Here is a 19158-nt window from a genome sequence, read left to right as displayed (position 1 = left end):
GCCAGGGGAGTCAGCCTCGGCAGGACCAGCCCCATAAACAAGCCAAGGGCTACAAACGCCGCCCGAGCCACCCACCTCCACCCTCTGCCCAGTTGGGCTTGACCCATAATAAGCAGGGGGCCAAATGATTGTTTTGAGGGTGTGCCCAAGGGCAACCTACCAGACTATTCCCCAGATCCATCCTTCTCTGTGTTCTCCAACCGCCTTTCCCTCTTCCTCCCTGCATGGATGGCTATAACCTCAGACTGATGGGTCCTCAGCACAGTGAAACAGGGTTATACCCTCCAGTTCCTTTCTACCCCCCCCTTCCAACCCACCTTCCCCGTCCCTCTTCAGGGACCCCTCTCACGAGAGTCTCCTCGTGCAGGAGGTAAAGGGATTACTAGAGCTGGGTGGGGTGGAAGAAGTTCCTCTCGAGTACAGGAACAAGGGGCTCTATTTCCGGTACTTCTTAATCCCAAAGGCCAAGCGTGGTCTACAGCTCATCCTGGACCTGTGAGATCTCAAGAAGTACCTAAAGAAGTCGAAGTTCTGCATGGTCTTCCTGGTTTCTATTATCCCCTCCCTGGATCCGGGAGACTGTATGCCACCCTTGACTTGAAGGATGCATACTTCTACATAGCGATCTTTCAAGGACACAGACGCTTCCTCCGGTTTATGGTGGGGCCCCACCACTACCAGTTTGAGGTCCTCCCATTTGGCCTGGTGACAGCACCGAGAGTGTTTACCAAGTGCATGTCGGTGGTAGCGGCTTACCTCAGGTGGTGCGATATTCAGATTCACACGAACCTCAATGAATGGCTTGTCAAGGGCAGCTCCAGGTCTCAAGTCCAAAGGGATGTTGCGGTGCTTCAGGCCATGTGCCGCTGTCTGGGCCTACTGGTAAACAACAAAAAGTCGATGTTAGTGCCAGTGCAGAGGATAGAGCTCATCGGAGCAGTCCTCGACTCACCCTGTGCCAGGGTGTTTCTGCCGCTGGAAAGGTTGACGAACCTCATCGCGGAAGTCTCTGCATTCCCTCTGACTACAGCCAGGGTCTGTCTGCACCTCTTGGGTCTCATGGCAGCATGTACTTACGTGGTCCGCCATGCCAGGCTCCGAATGCGGCCCCTGCAACAATGGCTGCGGACAGTCTATTCCCAGTCCAGAGACCCCCTGGAAAAGATTGTTAACATTCCCCAGGTGATACTTACCTCGGTGCAATGGTGGACCGACCACAGGACAGTCCTGGAGAGAGTTCCATTCGACAACTCCTCTCACTCTATCCGAGTTGGTGTCGAACGCCTTGGACCTCAGCTGGGGTGTGCATCTCAATGACCTCCAGACACAGGGGATGTGGTCCCTGGAGGAGGCGAAGTTGCACATAAGCTGCTCAAAAAGCTCTGAGCAGTCCAGCTGGCATGTGGAGTCTTCCTGCCCCACCTGTTGGGCAAGGTGATACGAGTACTGACGGACAACACAGCTTCGATGTTCTACATCAACAGGCAAGTGGAAGTGCACTTGTCAACTCTCTGCCAAGAGGCAAATCCAGAGCTAGCCTGCATGAGCTTCCAAAGGTGGGGAACTCCCCAAGTGGACCTATTTGCTACCAGACAGAACAGAAAATGCCACTGGTTTTGCTCCCGGCAAGGTCTGAGCAAGGGCTCCCTCTCCAATGCCTTCCTCTTGCTGTGGTCTTGGAACCTGATGTACGCATTCCCTCCGATTCTGTTGATCAGCAGGGCCCTGGCAAAGATCAACAGACTCATAGCACAGGTTGTCGTGATCGCCCCAGCGTGGGCTTGCCAACATTGGTTCGGCATGCTCATGAGGTTGTCAGTGGTCTCTCCTTGGTCTCTGCCCAACCACCCGGACCTGTGTCACAAGACCATGGCCAGCTCCTACACCCAACCTGGAGTCCCTCCACCTCCCACAGTGGATTCTGCGTGGCTGAACCCGGAGTGACAGACCTGTTTGGAAGGAGGCCAACAGGTCCTCCTGGAGAGTGGGAAGCTCTCAACCAGACTGACTTATCTGGCCAAGTGGATGAGGTTTTTCCACTGTGCATCCAAGCGCAGCTTTCTTCCATACAGGCTGTCCTGGACTACCTGCTCCATTTGAGGAACCAGGGCCTGGCACACTCTTCCATTAGAATGCATCTAGCGACCATCTCCGCTTTTCACCCGCCAATCCAAGGACAGACGGTGTTTTCCCATGATATGACAGTCAGATTCTTGAGAGGGCTTGAGAAACTCTTCCTTCAGGTACGGACTCCTGTCCCACAGTGGAATCCTAACTTGATCCTCTCTAGGCTCATTGACCCCCCCTTTGAGCCTCTGGGTTCCTGCTCCCTTTTCCACTTGTGGAAGGTCGCGTTCCTGGTGGCAGTGACATCGGCAAGACGGGTCTCTGAAATTAAAGCCTTGACCTCAGAACCTCTGTACACAGTCTTCTACAAAGATAAGATTCAGTTGTGACCCCACCCGCCTTTCCTGCCAAAGGTTTCCACTTTCCATATGAACCAGAACATCTTCCTCCCAGTGTTCTGTCCCAAACTGCACAAGACCAGTGAGGAGAGGCATCTTCATGCCCTGGACATCTGGAGGGCTTTGGCTTTCTACTGAGAACGTACTAAGCCTTTCTGAAAATCTACTCAACTCTTCATCACTGCAGCGGATAGGATGAAGGGGCCCCCGGTGTCCTCACAAAGGATTTCCAATTATGCACCAATTACCTGGTGCATAAGGACCTGTTACGACCTGGTGGGGGTTCTGCCACTGGCAATTGTCAGAGCCCACTCGACGAGAGCGCAGGCATGTTTGGCGGCCTTCCTGGTGCACATTCCTATCCATGACACCTGTAGATCCGCAACGTGGTCCTCTGTTCACACGTTTACCGCTCATTGTGCCATCACTCAGCAGGCCAGAGACGATGCTGGATTCAGCAGAGCTGTGTTGCAATCTACACGTCCGTGAACTCCTACCCACCTCCAGGGGTACTGCTTTTGGAGTCGCCTAATATGGAATGGCCATGAGCAAGCACTTGAAGAAGAAAAGACAATTACCTTTTCTGTAACTGATGTTCTTCGAGATGTGTTGCTCATGTCCATTCCACAACCCGCCCTCCTTTCCCACTGTCGGAATTTCTGGCAAGAAGGAACTGAAGGTGGAGGGAACCGGTGGTGCCACTCCAGAGCCAGAGCCAGTCCCCTGTGGATACTACTGAGGGAAAACTTCCAGCACCGGTGCATGTGGCGAGCACACACACCTAATATGCAATGGACATGAGCAACTCATCTCAAAGAACACTAGGTATGGAAAAGGTAACTGTCTTTTTCTAGCTATGACAGAATACTATACATTTTTTTATTGTACAGAAAGGCCTAATTTTGGCTAAACAAGTCATTTGGATATCTGGCATTAAAAAAATGTACCAGATAACATGAATATGTTTATTTACACAGGCTACTGTTTGCATCTAAAACACATAAATTTATTTCCAAATATCAGAGACTCTAAAGACTAAATAAAAGTGATATATGAAATGGTACACTACACAAAATTCTGTTCTTATTCATACTGGTGCAACCTCATTGAAGTCAATGGATTTGCAGTGGTGTAATTGAGACCAAATTATGGTCCTTTTACACTTACACTATATTAGACTCCCTTAATCCTACCCACACCTACCTACTAGTATGTGAATTAGTGTAAGGGGATGTAAGTTTATGTAATGTGCACATGAGGAGCCAGAAAAAAAAGTGTACCTGTGTGTAAGTTAAAATACAACACATTCTTACTCATTCCTGTTAGTAGCCTTTCTTACTACAGTTCTCTCTCTGTCTCCTCAATGCAAGACATATACCAGTGTACGTTCCCTTGTACTCAAGCATGGGGAGCCAAAGCTGGGGCAATAAATAAGATACAGGGGGCGTCTAATTATATTTTGATAAATAAAAGGGAGTTTAAATGGGTCTGGAAGAAGTCTACATGTGTATAGCATGCACTGTCTGGGGGCCACAGGAGAAGGTTTAAATTTGAAATGGGCCATCTTGATTATCACTACAAAAGTTTTTTTTCTCCTGCTGATAATAGCCCACCTTAATCAATTAGTCTCAATTAGTATGGCAACCCCCATTTTTTCATGTTCTATCTATCTATCTATCTATCTATCTATCTATCTACTCTTCCTACTGTATTTTCCACTGCATGCATCTGATGAAGTGGGCGTTAGCCCACGAAAGCTTATGCTCAAATAAATTTGTTAGTCTCTAAGGTGCCACAAGTACTCCTCATTCTTTTTATTAAATTCTATGTTAGCTACAGATCCCTCTAAACTTTCTTAGACCCAATTCTGAATTTGAAAATTTGGCCATGCATTGCTGTGTGCATGAATTAGTTTGTCTCAAGTAGTAATTAATTGATCTGTGATCCACTTTTCTGATAACAAAGTAGTGAAAACTAAATTTGAGATAGTTTAGGCATTGTTTCCTTTCTTGTGGGTACTAATTATAGGATTTAAAATGTATAACACTTTTCTGTCCATAGAGCCATTTTACACACCAGGAATTGGAGATTATCTCACAGGGGTAATATATATTCATATTTAGCAATGGAATTTCATTCATTTTGATAGTCAACTAATCAGTTATAGAGCCTCCCCCCCCCCCGGACTTGAGGAGAGGGGGCTCTGTGACTGATTAGTTGGACAGACAGATGAAACCTAAGTCTAATGCAGGGGTGGGCAAACCTTTTGGCCCGAGGGCCACATCTGGGTATGGAAATTGTATGGTGGGCCATGAATGCTCACGAAATTTGGGTTGGGGTGCAGGAGGGGGTGAGGGCTCTGGGATGGGACTGCAGGCTCTGAGGTGGGGCCAGAAATTAGGAGTTCAGGGTGTGGGGGGGTCTCTGGGCGGGGGCAGGGGGTTGAGATTCAAGAGAGGGATCAGGGCAGGGGCTTGGGGCATGGGAGGGGGTCAGGGGTGCAGGCTTTGGGTGATGCTTACCTCAAGCAGCTCCTGGAAGCAGTGGCATGTCCCCCCTCTGGCTCCTATGTGGAGGTGCGGTCAGGTGGCTCTGTGCAATGCCCCATCCTCAGGTGCCTCTCTGAAGCTCCCATTCACTGCAGTTACTGGCCAATGGGAGCTGCGGGGCTGGTGCTTGGGGCGAGGGCAGCGCACAGAGTCCCCTGGCTGCCCCAAAACGTAGGAACCAGAGTGGGGACATGCTGTTGCTTCTGGGAGCCTCGGCACGCATGCAGGAAGCGGCCTCCGAACCTGCTCCCTGCCTGGAGCACAGGAACAGGGCAAGCCCTAGACCCCGCTCCCCAGCAGGAGGTCGAAGGCTGGTTTAAACTGGCTGGAGGGCCGGATGTGACCCATGGGCTGTAGTTTGCCCACCCCGGGTCTAATGGCTCCTGTGGATACAACAGGAGAGTTTATAAATTCTGCACCAGAAAGAAAGGCTCCCTTCCCTTCTTGAGATTAGAGTAGTACACAGTTTGGGGGCCTTGTTGTTGGCATCATGCCAGTTTCCTTTTGGGGGATGGGAGGAAATATTTGTCCTCACTGCCCGTTTAGCCAGGGTGGTGTGGGTTTTTTCACCTCCCCGGGACCTAGAGGGTAGGTTAGGCTGTAAAATTCATTTTGTTGTAACTTGGCAGGTGCTCAGTGCAGGAAATCATTCAGTAGGAGGTATAGTTTCCTCATAAACTGGAAGTGGATTAGTAGAAAGCACCTCCTAAAGAAGGAATGGGGTTAGGGCCTCTAATCTCTGAAGACAATCCCCTCTTTCTGACCTACCCCCCAATTAACCTTTCTACAAGTGGAGGGTGATGGAGATCAACAATGGTGCTGGGAACAAGTTGACAAGATGGAGGGCTGATGGCAGCTGTCCACCAGGTGGTACAGATTACAAAGGAAGGATGATTTGCACTGGATGAATTATTGAGATATGTTACTTAATAAAGGCTAGTTAAACCACATTCCTGGTGTCTTGTCTGTCTTCCTGTGGGGCCTGGGACAAAAACTTTCAGGCCTTTATTATGCTTCATAAAGAAACAAGCAAAAAAGAAAAGGAAAACAAAAAAGGGGACAGGGAGAGAAAATTTCCCATTTCCACCCTTCTTTTGCAGGTCACTTTTAGCAGATCAAGCTAACTGATATTACATGAAAATATCTGTTCACATATATAGCTACATTTTCCAGTTTAGAACTTTTGTTTTATTGTTACATTTCATTTTGTCTTATGGGAAAAATCATAATGACTGTATTATAGTGTCTCTTCAAAAAGGGGTTTCATATTATTGCAGAATATATTCTAATAGAAAATTAAAATGCTAAATGGTATGTTGTATCTATAAACAAATCCCCTTAACGCAAGTACTTTCCAAGAAATACTGTGTTATGAGCCATTATTTTGGTTGTCTGATCTTTATTGATATTGTATAATGCCAGGCAAATTCGAATAATAACTTCTTATTGTGCAAGGGGGAGAATGTTCATACAACTACCAATACGTATGTTAACAATAAGGCAAAGGCAATTGTTCTTTAATATCTCAAAGGCACTTTATCAGTTTGTTCAGGTTCAACATGTGGCTCTAGCTCTTAAATGCAATAATTCAATGAGAATATCCTTTATAAAAATATCTTTCTTTAAAACCAAAAAAGAAAACAAAAATGAAAAATGCCACCAATTTCAGTATGATCCAGCTGAAATACATTGTATAAAAATCTTGACAATGTCCCTTTAAAAGAGGCTATTGCACACATGAGACATTCATGTTGTTCCAATATTGTTGTTTACAGACTGAAGAATTTACCATTCACTTTTACTAAGCTTAAAGAACTTGCAGCTTTGTGGCTATCTGACAACCAGGTAATAACTTTTAATGTATGTCTTTTCATTAGTAATAAAAAGCAAGATAACTTGGTAAGGGCCATAGATAAAATCTATGTTTTAACAGACTATTGTTCGATTTATGAAGCTTTTAGTCCCAACAGTTTCCATACAGTCCTCTGTATTAGCTACAGATCTAGATATAGGTTCTGCTGAATGCTGTGGTATTAATTGGAAAAGCTCACCTTTGAGGGATTTACTGCTTTCAACAGGTGGAATTGTATGTCCTGACCCAAATTAATAAGTTAAGGCCAAGAGTATTCACAGACGACTCTAGTGAATGGGATCACTCGTGGCCTGTGTTGGGACACAAGGGCCTAAGGATTTTATACTGGGCATATTCTGTCTTTTGTATTCCTTAATCCTTCTGTGCCTCCATTCTTGTCGTCTGGCTTCCCATTCCCTATCTATTCCTCTGTTTTTGTTTACTCCTCTCCCCATTTTAACCTCTTCATGTGGAAGAGGGATTTCTTCCATTAACTTTTACACTTGAGGCTCTCATTTGGTGTTTTGCTATCTTTCTATGCTTTTAAATTATCAATGACAACTATTTAATTCTTTGCTAATAGAAAGTAAACATGGTAATTAGAGCTAGAGTAAGTGTCTAAGTCCCATTGTCAAAATTGACTTAGGTATTTAGTAGCCTAACTCCCATTGATTTTTATCTCCTTAGTGTTGAGGGACTTTAGGCACTTCTGAACGTTTTAATCCTTGTCTAAAATCGGGAGTGTGGGGGTCACAAAAGTTCATGAAGCATTTTTTTTCCCTTGGTTTTCTTCTAAATAAAGGTTTCATTACAAAAGTTTCCAACCAGAGCCAATAATATTTTAAGTGTTCTAGGCTTAATCCTCAGCTGATGGATATCAGCATAGCTCTGTGGAAGTCAACAGAGTTATACAGATTTACATCATCTGAAATTCTGGTCCTCTGTGCATTTTCCATTTTTCTTCTTTTTAAAAAAGCCCCAAAATTACAACTTCTCAATTTTTTTACTTTTGCCACAGCTAAGCCATGACAAGCAACCAACCTTAAGCCCAGATCCTACAAATATTTATGCACTATTTGTACATTTAAAATTAAGAACATTCATAAGTTTTTGCAGGATCAGGGTCTTATTATTCGTCTATAGCGTGAAAATCTGTAACTAACATGAGACTACTGATCCCAGAGTTCCAGAAAAAATATGTTGGTCAAGTCCTAAATGCCAAATCTTGTAGTCTTCACTTGATCCTTATATTCCTGCGCTCTTTGAATAGCCTAAACTTCCATTAAAGTCAATGGGAGTTTGGGGCATATAAAGAATGCACAAAGAGGGTCCTTGGTCCTTCTTTAGAGAAAACTTTCATCAACTTCTGTTGGAGTTTCTTGAGTGCTCCTAGATTTGGTCCAACGTTAAAATGTTAACAGGCATCTTTATATGTTAATACTGTCTGTATTTTTGGGGATTTATTGTTAAACTAATTATGCAGCCAGCATTAGTGCTCAGAAATTTAACAATTCAACCAATTTACAATTTGTAGATTAAGTTGTTTCAACCACTACGAATGTTCGTAGAAAAAGAAATTCACAATTTTAGGCATTTAAACTGTTATAAAGGGAAGAGAACTTAATTTTCACAAAAAGTAAATATTCAACGTAGCTAAAAGTGATACTTCCATTATTGCAATAACTTCAATAACCTCTTCTTTTTCTCCCTAGAATTGTATAGTTATTGCAGATAACTGTTGCCTCTTGAGTTCAGGTCTGATCAGTATAATTTTGCATGGTCCAAACTTCTTTTCACTGTAAACTAATCTATTCTATTTGTGTGCAAAAGCCACTGAGACCATGATCCTGCAACTGTCTGTCTACACTGCAGTGTAAGCCCATGCTTGAGCCCAGGCTGAAGCTTAATCCCCTTGTATCGACACTGCAATTGAGCTAACACAGGGCTCAGACCTAGGGTCTCAGGACCCTGCAGGACTGGATGATCTGAGCTCAAGTTAAGCCAGGACCCAGGGTCTGAGCTCTATTGCTTAATTGCAGTGTAAACACAGTCCCGCTTGACTCAGGTTCCAAGAGTCAGCTGGAAGTATCCCAAAATTCCACAGGATAACTTTCTTAGTCCTCTCTATCCCAACGATCTACAGTCCACTCTATTGAAAATGGAAGCCTCCCCCACTCTGCCAACGGCAACAGCTCAGGTCAGCATTAACCCATTCTCTTCTGATCACCAATCTGCAAACACACTATCAGAGAGCCTCCTGGGTTTACAATGGAGAGTGAATCAGTCAAGCCTGTTGCAAAGCTAGCTGCTTCAAACTTTCTGTAACACACAGGGCAGGTAGTAACATTTTCTCACAGTGCACCATGGTCCTAGGGCTAGAGCAGCCACATTTTGGGGGGGGCGGGGATACTAGGGACTCTAGGATATGGTTACTTGAAGCCGAGTCTGTGCACTGCAGTGTGGATGCCAGGGTCCTAGGTTCGAGCATGGGTTAGAAAAGTCTCAATGTAGGGTTAAAATACAATGTAGACACTCAAGCCCAGGGTTCCCTAATGTGGATCAGCTGACTCAAGTCACGCTAACCCTGGGCTTACATTGCAGTGTAGACATACCCTATGTGGGAGAACTCCTGTACCAATACTGAGTACTGTTGACTTCAGTGAGGTTTAGCACAGACACGGAGGTCTGTTTGTGCTGAGTCAGTTGCAGGATTGGGGCCTAAGATGTTCCTCTCCCAACAAACATAGAGTATATATATTGCTGACTCACGTTTAATAAGTAATAGTTCAGCAAGACACTTTGCTCACCATAAGAACAAATTTAATCAAATAAGGAGATTTATTGTTTATACCAAGTAATTTTACTCATTCTTAACGTTATTTTTACTCATATAGCTAATTTTCAGAATTTTAAATGACATCTATATATAGCTGAATATAAAAAGCAAGCAAGGAAACAAACAAACTGATGGGAGGAGGGTGGGAAACAATGAGTGGACATCAATGCAGTAAACTAGAGCCTTCTCTCTCTTCTCCTTCCTATTCCTACCTGTCAAAAACTGATCAGTAGAATGTTACCCCTTACAAATATAGAAATGTCACCCCAAAATAAAATGAAAAGTTAATGTGGACAATTGAGTACCTGTTTAAGAGCCCATCTAGCTTGTACACCAACTGAGAGCCTATATTCTTTTAAGGACACATTATTTTCTTCAACTTATTGGACTTCTCTACAAGAGATCATAGATTAATTTGCATTAATTTAATTAAAATATACCAGTATCATCATAATACTTATTGAATACTTAGAACACAATCTCTAGTCACTTGCACCAGTTTTATACCACTGTAACTCTACTGCCTTCAGTGGAATTACTCCTGATTTACCCAACCGTGAATAAGATTAGACACTCGGTGCTTACACTGTTCCCCTTCTCACCCTCCTCTGCTTCTCATTTCACTCAGTCACTACAGTGTGTCAGACTCTGTTTTCCTTACACTGGAAATATTCCTATTGAAGTCAGGAGGAATGTTATACATGTAATAAGAGTGAGGAATCGAAGAAAAAAATTCCCCATCAGAATAATATGTTTTTTCAGTCTGCAACTGCAAGAACAATTTCATTTAGACCAAGGACCCAATTCTTACTTTCTTTTTTATATTTTCTATTTATCAGATCATAAAATCTGATTTTCTTGGAATTCTTATAAATAATCTTTCTTCTTTTCTTTATAGTCCAAGGCCCTTATCCCTCTGCAAACTGAGGCTCATCCAGAAACAAAGCAAAGAGTACTGACTAACTACATGTTTCCCCAGCAACCCCGTGGAGATGAAGGTAAAATACTGTCAGCAATTTATTACAAAAGCAAAAACATGTTTATAATGCTTATTTAAATCCTGGTGAGAAAGTGGGGAGTATATTTTTAAATATTGAAACCATGGTTCTGTGGATGAGAATGGCTACAGTTGTTTATATAACAAACAGTATATACAAGGCAGTATATATTCAGTCATACTGAAAGATTCTAAACAGGCTCTTTTTGTATGTTAAATCTAAATCCTTTTCTGGATTCTGGATTGAGATTGAGATTTGTTCTCCCTTTTCTTTTTTTGGGGTGGGGAGTATCAGCATTATACCTTCCGACACACTGTGTAAACCCCCTGAATTCACTTCATTAGGGTTGCCTGGGGCCAATGAAAGGCAGAATTTTGTCTGATACTTACATTAGACAGGAGGATGGCCAGTGCTCTTTCATACATCTGGTAGCAGGAGGCACTCATCTAGTGAGTTTCCACCACTTTCCCATCCTTCCTATTCTGACCTAAACTACAGTAAGATGGGATACATCTTAACCTTCTGCTCAAGCAATCCTGTGACCTCACTAGGAGTCTTGAAATCCCATAATTGACAATATTTAGTTCAAACACAACCAGTTTGCACCGCCCCTTTCAACTTAACCTTATTACATTAAAAATTATGCCACTTGTTTATAGGTTGTGACAAATTTTTATCACTTTTCACACCCTTTGGATGATTTAAGTGTGAAACCCAAGGTGCAGGCCTCAGCACAACAAACATTTTTGTCGTTTAGCGTTTAAACTACGTTTCATTTGTTTTGCTTGGTGCACTAATTACACATTCTGTTACAAAGCAGTTTTACGAAGATATTACCTGAATTTTAACTGTAGATTTCCAGTCAGACAGCGATAGCTTTAACCCTACTTTATGGGAGGAGCAGCGACAGCAACGGATGACGGTAGCCTTTGAATTTGAAGAGAAAAAGGAAGCGGAGGAAAATGCAGGAAAAGTTAAGGTAACTAGTTAGCCTTCACTTTTTCTTGCTTTATATATTGTGGACAAGTTCTCATACACAAATGCCATGGTAACATGTTTTTAGTTTTTAAACTTGCAGAGAGTGTTTGAGACCAAATATTATCACTCATGAAAAATGAGGGGACTGTTTTCCCTGCAGTATGCACTAATAATTTCCATTCATGCCCTGGTTACCTGACTGTCAAATTCTGAGTTTCTTCTTTAATTTGCTCATGTCCATTCTATGCTAGTTGTGTGCATGCCGTGTGCACTGTTGCTGGAGATTTTTCCCTTAGTGGTTTCCATAGGGCCATCTCTAGCACCTTCTGGAGTCATGTGACAATGCGCCGATACAAGGGGCACCGCCAGCCGCACACACTCTCGGTTCCTTCTTACCACCTATGATGGTTACTGAAATGATGCTTCTTGCTGTGGCAAGGTCTCTTTCCAGTTGTTTGAACTTTCTCAGTTTATTCTTAATGTAGTTACCGTAGTTAGTGTATATAGTTTTTAGAGTTAACATATATAGTCGTGTAAATAGTTGTCCCTGTCATTGAGGGACTTTTCACCCCAGGGACTGGGCATGCCTCAGGCTTCAAGACGTGTTCCTCTTGCGACAAGCCGATGCCAGTGTCTAAAGCGTCTGGAGGAATCTTATGATAAAGATAAGTGCCAGATCTGCAGGGACTTCAAACCTCACACTAGAAAAGACAGGGACATTTGACTGAAGGCCATTCTCCTGGAGGTGGCCCTCAGACAATTTTCGGAACCAAGCCATTCTAAATCGGTGCCAAGCACTTTGACATTCGTTCAAAGTGCTCCACTGGCACTGTGCTCTTCCTGGCACTGTTCTCCATCTCTGATGCTGAGGAAGAAGCATAACAAACACTGAGAGAGGGTGCTCTCTTATGCAGAAGAGGGATAAGTGGGGAATGGACTAGAGCGCTGAGTCCAGCTTGGGACCTACCGCCGACTACTGGAAGCAGCTGCTGTGCTAGGCTTCCTCCGACACCGGAGGCGTTCCAGGCAGCAAAGGACCTGCTGTCTCTCCTGATTCTGCCAACCCTGCAGGGACCACCAGCAGCCAAGGCGTCCAGGAACAGGGGGAGCAGGAAGCACAGAGCTCCTTCCCAGGACTGACCACCTTGGCTCCCTCTAGGAGCAAGCCTTCCATGATCCTGGCACAAGGGTCACTGATCTGCCACTGATCCCCAGACTGCTGGGACCGCCTGGTGGCAGAAGCGGGTTCTGCTTCACTATGGTCACCACAGGAAGAATCTTCTTCGTAGTCCAAAGGGAAATCCTTTGCCCCACCAAAATCTTCCACCAGTACCCACCAGACTTTTGGTACTGGTCCTCTGGCTGGCAGATGGCAAGCAAGCCAAGGGCCAATGCAGTGGCCATATTGGAACCCCGGGAGTATTCGCTGGTACCGGCACCCCCTTCTCACCACTCACACTCAGTGGCTTCAGAGAGATGCACTACCAGCCCTAGCTGCTTGGCACCAGACCCTGATTTTGGTACTGATCCCAATGGACGTAGTGGAGGCAGAGGAGGAGGAGGAAGCTCCCCCTTCTTCATCATTCGCAGCTGAAGCTGTGGCAGGACACAGTAAGTTACTCTCTCGGAACAATATCAGGGCCCACCAAGACCTCCTTAAAAGAGTCACTGTGAACCCGGGTCTGGAGACTGAGGAGCTTAAGGAGTCAGCACACAGCCTGATCAACATCCTGGTGGCAACTGCCCCCTTCAAAGTGGTATTGCCCATCAATGAAATGGTGATGAGGCCAGTCAAAACGCTGTGGCAAACCCGATCTTCTCTGCCCCGCATCTCAAAGAGGGCAGAGAAGAAATAATATGTACCTGGGGGTCCCTGATAGTGTCAGCAGGAAATGAACGGGAGAGGCAGGGTTATTTGAGTGCCAGCCCTAAGAATAAAGATGCTAAAAGACTAGACCTTTTTGGGCAGAAAGTTTATTCAACAGGCAGCCTCCAGTTACATATTTCCAAAGCAGGCTTTGCTAGGGAGGTATGATTTTAATCTATAGGACTCATTGTCCAAATTTAGGGACTCCCTCCTGCAGGAGTCGAGACAGGAGTTCATAGCAGTCTTGGAGGAGATCAAGATTGTGGCGAGGATCTCCCTCCAGGTGGCTCTGGATGCAGCAGACTCAGCTGCAAGGACTATGGTGTCTGCAATCACCATGAGGCATTGTTCATGGCTCCAGTCCTTGGACCTCCCTCACAAGGTTCAACAGGATCTACTCTTTGAAGACTCCTCCCTGTTTTCGGAGCAGAGACTCAAAGTTTCACTGCCTAAAGGACACGAGGGCTGCCCTGCCGACCTTAGGACTTGATACGCTGTCAGCATCCCGAAAGCACTTTAAACCCCAGCAGCCTTCCAAATTTGTGGCACCTCCCCACAAAAGAAAAGGGAAAGGTTACAAGCATTGCCAACCCCTCCCGTCCACTTCCGTCTCCCAGTTGAGCTCTCATAGGTATCCCGGTAGGGCCAACTAGGCCTTTTGAAGGTGTGCCCAATGGCATTATACCAGTCTCAGCTCTGGATCCAGCCCCTCTTTTGTTTTTGGACCATCTTGTCACCCTTCAGCACAGCGTGGTCATGTATAACATTGGACCACTGGGTCCTCAGTACTGTAACAGTTGGTTACATCCTCCAGTTTGTGTCCACCCCTCCGTCCCAACCCAGTCCCTCCTCAGGGACTCTTCTCATGAGCAACTAGTTGTCCAGGAGGTGCAATCCCTCCTATGTGTGGGGGCCATAAAGGAAGGTCCCCGAGACTTGAGAAGGAAGGGATTTTACTCCCAGTGTTTCCTAATACCAAAGGGGGTCTACAGCCTATCATGGGCCTGCATCATCTCAACAGATATCTAAGTTAACTAAGGTTCTGTATGGTCTCCTTGGTCTCCCATCATTTCCTCCCTGGATCCAGGAAACTGGTACGCTGCCCTCAACTTAAAGGACGTTTATTTTCACATGTCTATCTTCCATGGCCACAGAATTTTTCAGGTTTGTAGTGGGTCAATGCTGCTACCAATTCACCAGTCTTCCATTTGACCTATCGGCAGCCCCATGGGTCTTCACAAAGTGTATGGCAGTAGTAGTATATCAGTCATAGAATCATAGAATATAAGGGTTGGAAGGGACCCCAGAAGGTCATCTAGTCCAACCCCCTGCTCAAAGCAGGACCAATTCCCAGTCTTCCTCAAGCTCCAAGGAGATCAAAGGTTGGTCACAGACTCAGGTACAGCACAGCATCAGTACAGTCTGGGCCACATTCCAGGCACCGGGCCTGCTGATAAACAAGGAAAAGTCAGCTCTGGTCCTGGTTCAGAGGATAGAGTTCATCGGGGAAGTGCTTGACTCATCCCAAGCCTGCTGGTACAGTATGGGTGGTTCAGCCCTCTCTAGATGTGGCTGGCATCAGTCTACTCCCTAAGTAGGCACCATTTAGATTCAGTGCTCACAGTCCCACTTCCAGTCCTATCTTCCATGACCTGGTGGAAAGACCAAGGATCAGTAATGAAGAGGGTACCCTTTACTGCCCCTTAACTCTCAGTCACTTTAGTCTTGGACACATCAGACATAGGGTGTGGAGCCCACCTCTGCAACCTCAGGACCCAGGGCTCTAGTCCCAAGAAGAACTCTTCCTACATATAAACGTCAGGTAACTCAGGGCGGTACGCTTAGCTTGCCAAGTGTTACTTCCCCACATCTCAGACCAAGTGGTGCAGATCTTGACAGACAACACCACATCCATGTTTTATACCAACAAGCAGGGAGCGGCTTGATCTTCAGCCTCGTGCTGTCTTCTGGATGTCGGACTTCTGCTTGAAACATACCATTCAGCTTGAGGCGATGCATCTCCCAGAGCCTGAAACATACCAGCAGATCACCTCAGTGGAGTCTTTTCCTCTCACTGCAGGTAGTCTCTTCACCCGGAGGTCGGCAGTGTCATCTTCCAGAGATGGAGGCCTTCCCAGGTTGACCTCTTCACCACCAAGCAGAACAGGAAATGCCATTAGTTCTGTTTGCTGCACAGCTCCTGCTCCAATGCCTTCCTGCTCTAGTGAGCAGACCATCTACTGTACACCTTTCCTCCAATCACCTGGGTTCACAAGGTTCTCCTAAAAATCAAATCGGGCAAGGTGAGGGTTATCCTGATAGCACACCACCATTGGCTTGGCATATTTCTGGGCCTCTCGGTGGCAGCCCCACTCACGCTCCCACTCTGCCCAGACCTGATCTCAGAAGACCGCGTCAGGTTGCTTCACCCAAACCTTGCCTCCCTGTTCCTGGTGGCATGGATGCTGCGTGGCTGAACTCCAAGGAACTGGCCTGCTCAGATCAAGTTCGACAGGTCTTGCTAAGCGATAGAAAGCTTCCACCAAGGCTACCTACTTAGCCTAGTGGAAATGTTTCTGTTGTTGGGCCTTGGAATGGAATCTCTCTCCCTTCTGATCTTCCCTGCAGCCTATCTGGCTCACCTAAAGCAGCAAGGTCTGGCTCTTGCATCTATTAAGGTTCATTTGACAGCCATTTCAGCCTTCCACCCTCCAGTGAACGGTATTTTCTCACGAGTTGATGGTTCAGTTTCTCAAGGGGCTGGAAAGACTCTATCCTCAAGTTTGCGAGCCCCCCCTTAGGACTTAAACCTTGTCCTGTCAAGGCTCACCGGGGCCCCCTTTGAGTTGTTAGCATTGTGCTCCCTACTGCTTCTCTCCTGGAAGGTCACCTTCCTGGTGGCTATCACCTTGGCCAAAAGGATTTCTGAGATCAAAGCCCTTACGTTGGCACCTCCTTACATGGTGTCCTTCAAGGACAAGGTATAACTGCGTCCCTATCCAGCCTTTCTACCAAAGGTGATGTCACAATTCCACAATAACCAGGTCATTTTTCTACCTGTCTTTTTCCCAAAACCTCATGAGTCTGCTGAGGAATGTTGGCTTCATGTGTTGGACTTTAGGCGGGCCCTCGCCTTTCATATTGAAAGGACTAAGCCAATAAGGGAAAAATCTCTGGCAACAGTGCATGCGGCCCACGCTCACCTAGCATGGAATGGGAATGAGCAACACATCTCGAAGAACAACAGTTATGGAAGGTTAATAACCATTTTTCCCCGTGATACTCTAAGACCCATATTTTGCCTTGCTGTTTAGATACAAAGGTGATAGGTGCCTCCATAAATACCTGAGATACATTTTATGAATGCATGGAGACAGAAAATTGCACATGAATGTTTGCAACCTGGTCTGGCAGGACTGAAATGATACTGGCTGCCAGTGTCTAAGTGCATCTTGACATGGCCTTCTTGTGAAAGCCCAGGTAAAGAATAATAATGTGAGAGAGATGCAAGCTGATAGCCAATTAGAGATGGTCCTTTTACAACAGGCTAATCTTACACATTCATATCAAATGAATGAAATACACTTTCTAGGGATCTTTTTCCATTTTATACTAAATACAAGAGATGAAGTTAGCTCCCTCAGTGTAGAAAGATATAATAAGGAATGCTATTGGATGTAGGGACAAATATTAGTAGAACTAATTAATGATGACATCACTTCCACTGCTACATACTACTTTGGGATACTTAGGAGGAGTAAAAAGGAATTCATAATTCACATAACATGCAGAAGACAGAGCACTTAGCACACAGGATTAGATGCTGTTTTGGAGCACTTAGCCATAGCCCTGAGTAAGTGACTCATGAGGCAGAATCCTCCCCCACTCCCGCCCCACAGTTCCCCCTTCGCTACCTTATAGCCTTTTAATTAATACTTACATTTTATGTGATCCCTAAATTCCTTTATCAAATGATACCTCGAAGAGGGCCATGTTGTAGCCATAAGTGTTCAAGGAATGGAGAGTGAAAAGAGCATCCTCCCAGTTTGTGCACTCTGTATAGAGAGCTTGGACCATTTTCTGGGCCTGAGTGAGAGTTTTAAATGAGTGTAATTCCAGGATTGTCATTGGAGTCATTTTTTATTGTCATGGGTGTGAGAGCATCATCAGTTCCATCTGTCCTCAGGTGGGCACAAAAATGTCTAGTGAATTATTACAGAATAAATACTTCACCGTTGTAAGTCTTTGACCATTACTGTAAGAGACCCAAACCAGAAAATGATATCTGAGATAATGTCTTACAAGTAACAATAAAATCACAGCTTTTTAAATTCTAAACAATAAATCAAAAACTTAATAAAATTATGGCTTCTATTTGTATTTTATGTTTGGAGCTTCAATTTTCTTTTGACTTTTTTTTCTTTTGTTTTATTATGAGTTCTCTTCCACTTGGTTGTGATCAGATTAAATACACTCTAGTCCACTGTTTATTTGGTGTTAAATAGAAAATACATTGACTTAAAAGTCATGCACTCATAATTAATAGGTTACACTGAAATCTTACAGGAGATTGATCACAGTTTTCTGGTTCAGTACATAAGTACAAACCCAGTGAATAGTGGATTAAAATGCCAGTTTTATCCATTAGTATATTATCAGTTCAAAAAACCAAAAATTGCACTATTGACCTTTACTAACAATTTAGAAATGAGCTGGAACAGAATACCATTCTTGTATTAACATAGTATTACTGCTTCATAATGTGAAGAATTTGTAGTCCTATTAGCTCTGTATCGTAGAATATTACTTCTAGTTCTAAAAATACAGTGTGACATAAATATAATTTAGTTACAATTGTTAAAAGACACATAATAATATAGAAAATTGCCAATAAACTAAAAGAGTTTCCATTACAATACAAAGAACCTTCTTTGTCTTTATTTATGTTTGTAATGTTTCCTAAAGTATTTTCAGAACTATATTTTAACATTGTGTATGAATAACTATGATAACATGATTGTACAGAAAATGTTCAGAGTATTATTACTACTGTTACTTGAATGGTGTTCATGTTTCTTATGCACTTAGTTAAATTATAACAAAACATTTTGAAATAGTTGCATACTTTTATATATACAAAAACTACTATGTTAATCATAGGGCACTAGAAATTTTCAAATGTTAATAGAGATGCTAGCAGTCAAAATCTTGACTTCCAGCTCTAAGAGGTGGGGAAATCTAAATTGCATCATATGCTATTTGCCAGTACTCAGTTATGGAAAGCATTGTCCTTTTCTGGTTATAGCATTCATAGAATCATAGAAGTGTAGGACTGGAAGGGACCTCAGTAGGTCAGTTCAGTCCCCTGCACTTGAGGCAGGAATAAGTAATGACTAGACCATTCCTCAGAGGTATTTGTCTAACCTGTTCTTAAAAACTTCTAATGATGGAGATTCCACAGCCTCCCTAGGCAATTTGTTACAGTGCTTAGGTACCCTGACAGTTCAGAAGTTTTCCAAATCTTCAACCTAAATCTCCCTTGCTGCAATTAAGCCCATTCCTTCTTGTCCTATCCTCAGAGGTTAACGAGAACAATTTTTCACCCTCCTCCTT

The 19158-nt window shown here is 44.2% G+C and overlaps 1 protein-coding gene across 14 annotated transcripts in view; it reads left to right on the top strand.

The window, feature by feature from the left end:
• LRRC7 (leucine rich repeat containing 7) overlaps nucleotides 1-19158 on the top strand; it is a 402665-nt gene that overhangs the window by 308950 nt on the left and 74557 nt on the right. For all 14 annotated transcript variants that reach the window (XM_075131746.1, XM_075131744.1, XM_075131740.1 and 11 more), the window contains 3 exons: nucleotides 6790-6859; nucleotides 10601-10700; nucleotides 11555-11679. In XM_075131746.1, coding sequence (XP_074987847.1) covers nucleotides 6790-6859; nucleotides 10601-10700; nucleotides 11555-11679 — 295 coding nt within the window. The remainder of the gene's footprint in view (nucleotides 1-6789; nucleotides 6860-10600; nucleotides 10701-11554; nucleotides 11680-19158) is intronic.

Source organism: Caretta caretta, chromosome 8, assembly GCF_965140235.1.
Source record: "Caretta caretta isolate rCarCar2 chromosome 8, rCarCar1.hap1, whole genome shotgun sequence".
NCBI classification, from domain to species: domain Eukaryota; kingdom Metazoa; phylum Chordata; order Testudines; family Cheloniidae; genus Caretta; species Caretta caretta.
Note: the sequence above shows the minus strand (reverse complement) of the source record. Positions and strands in the feature narration are given on the sequence as shown.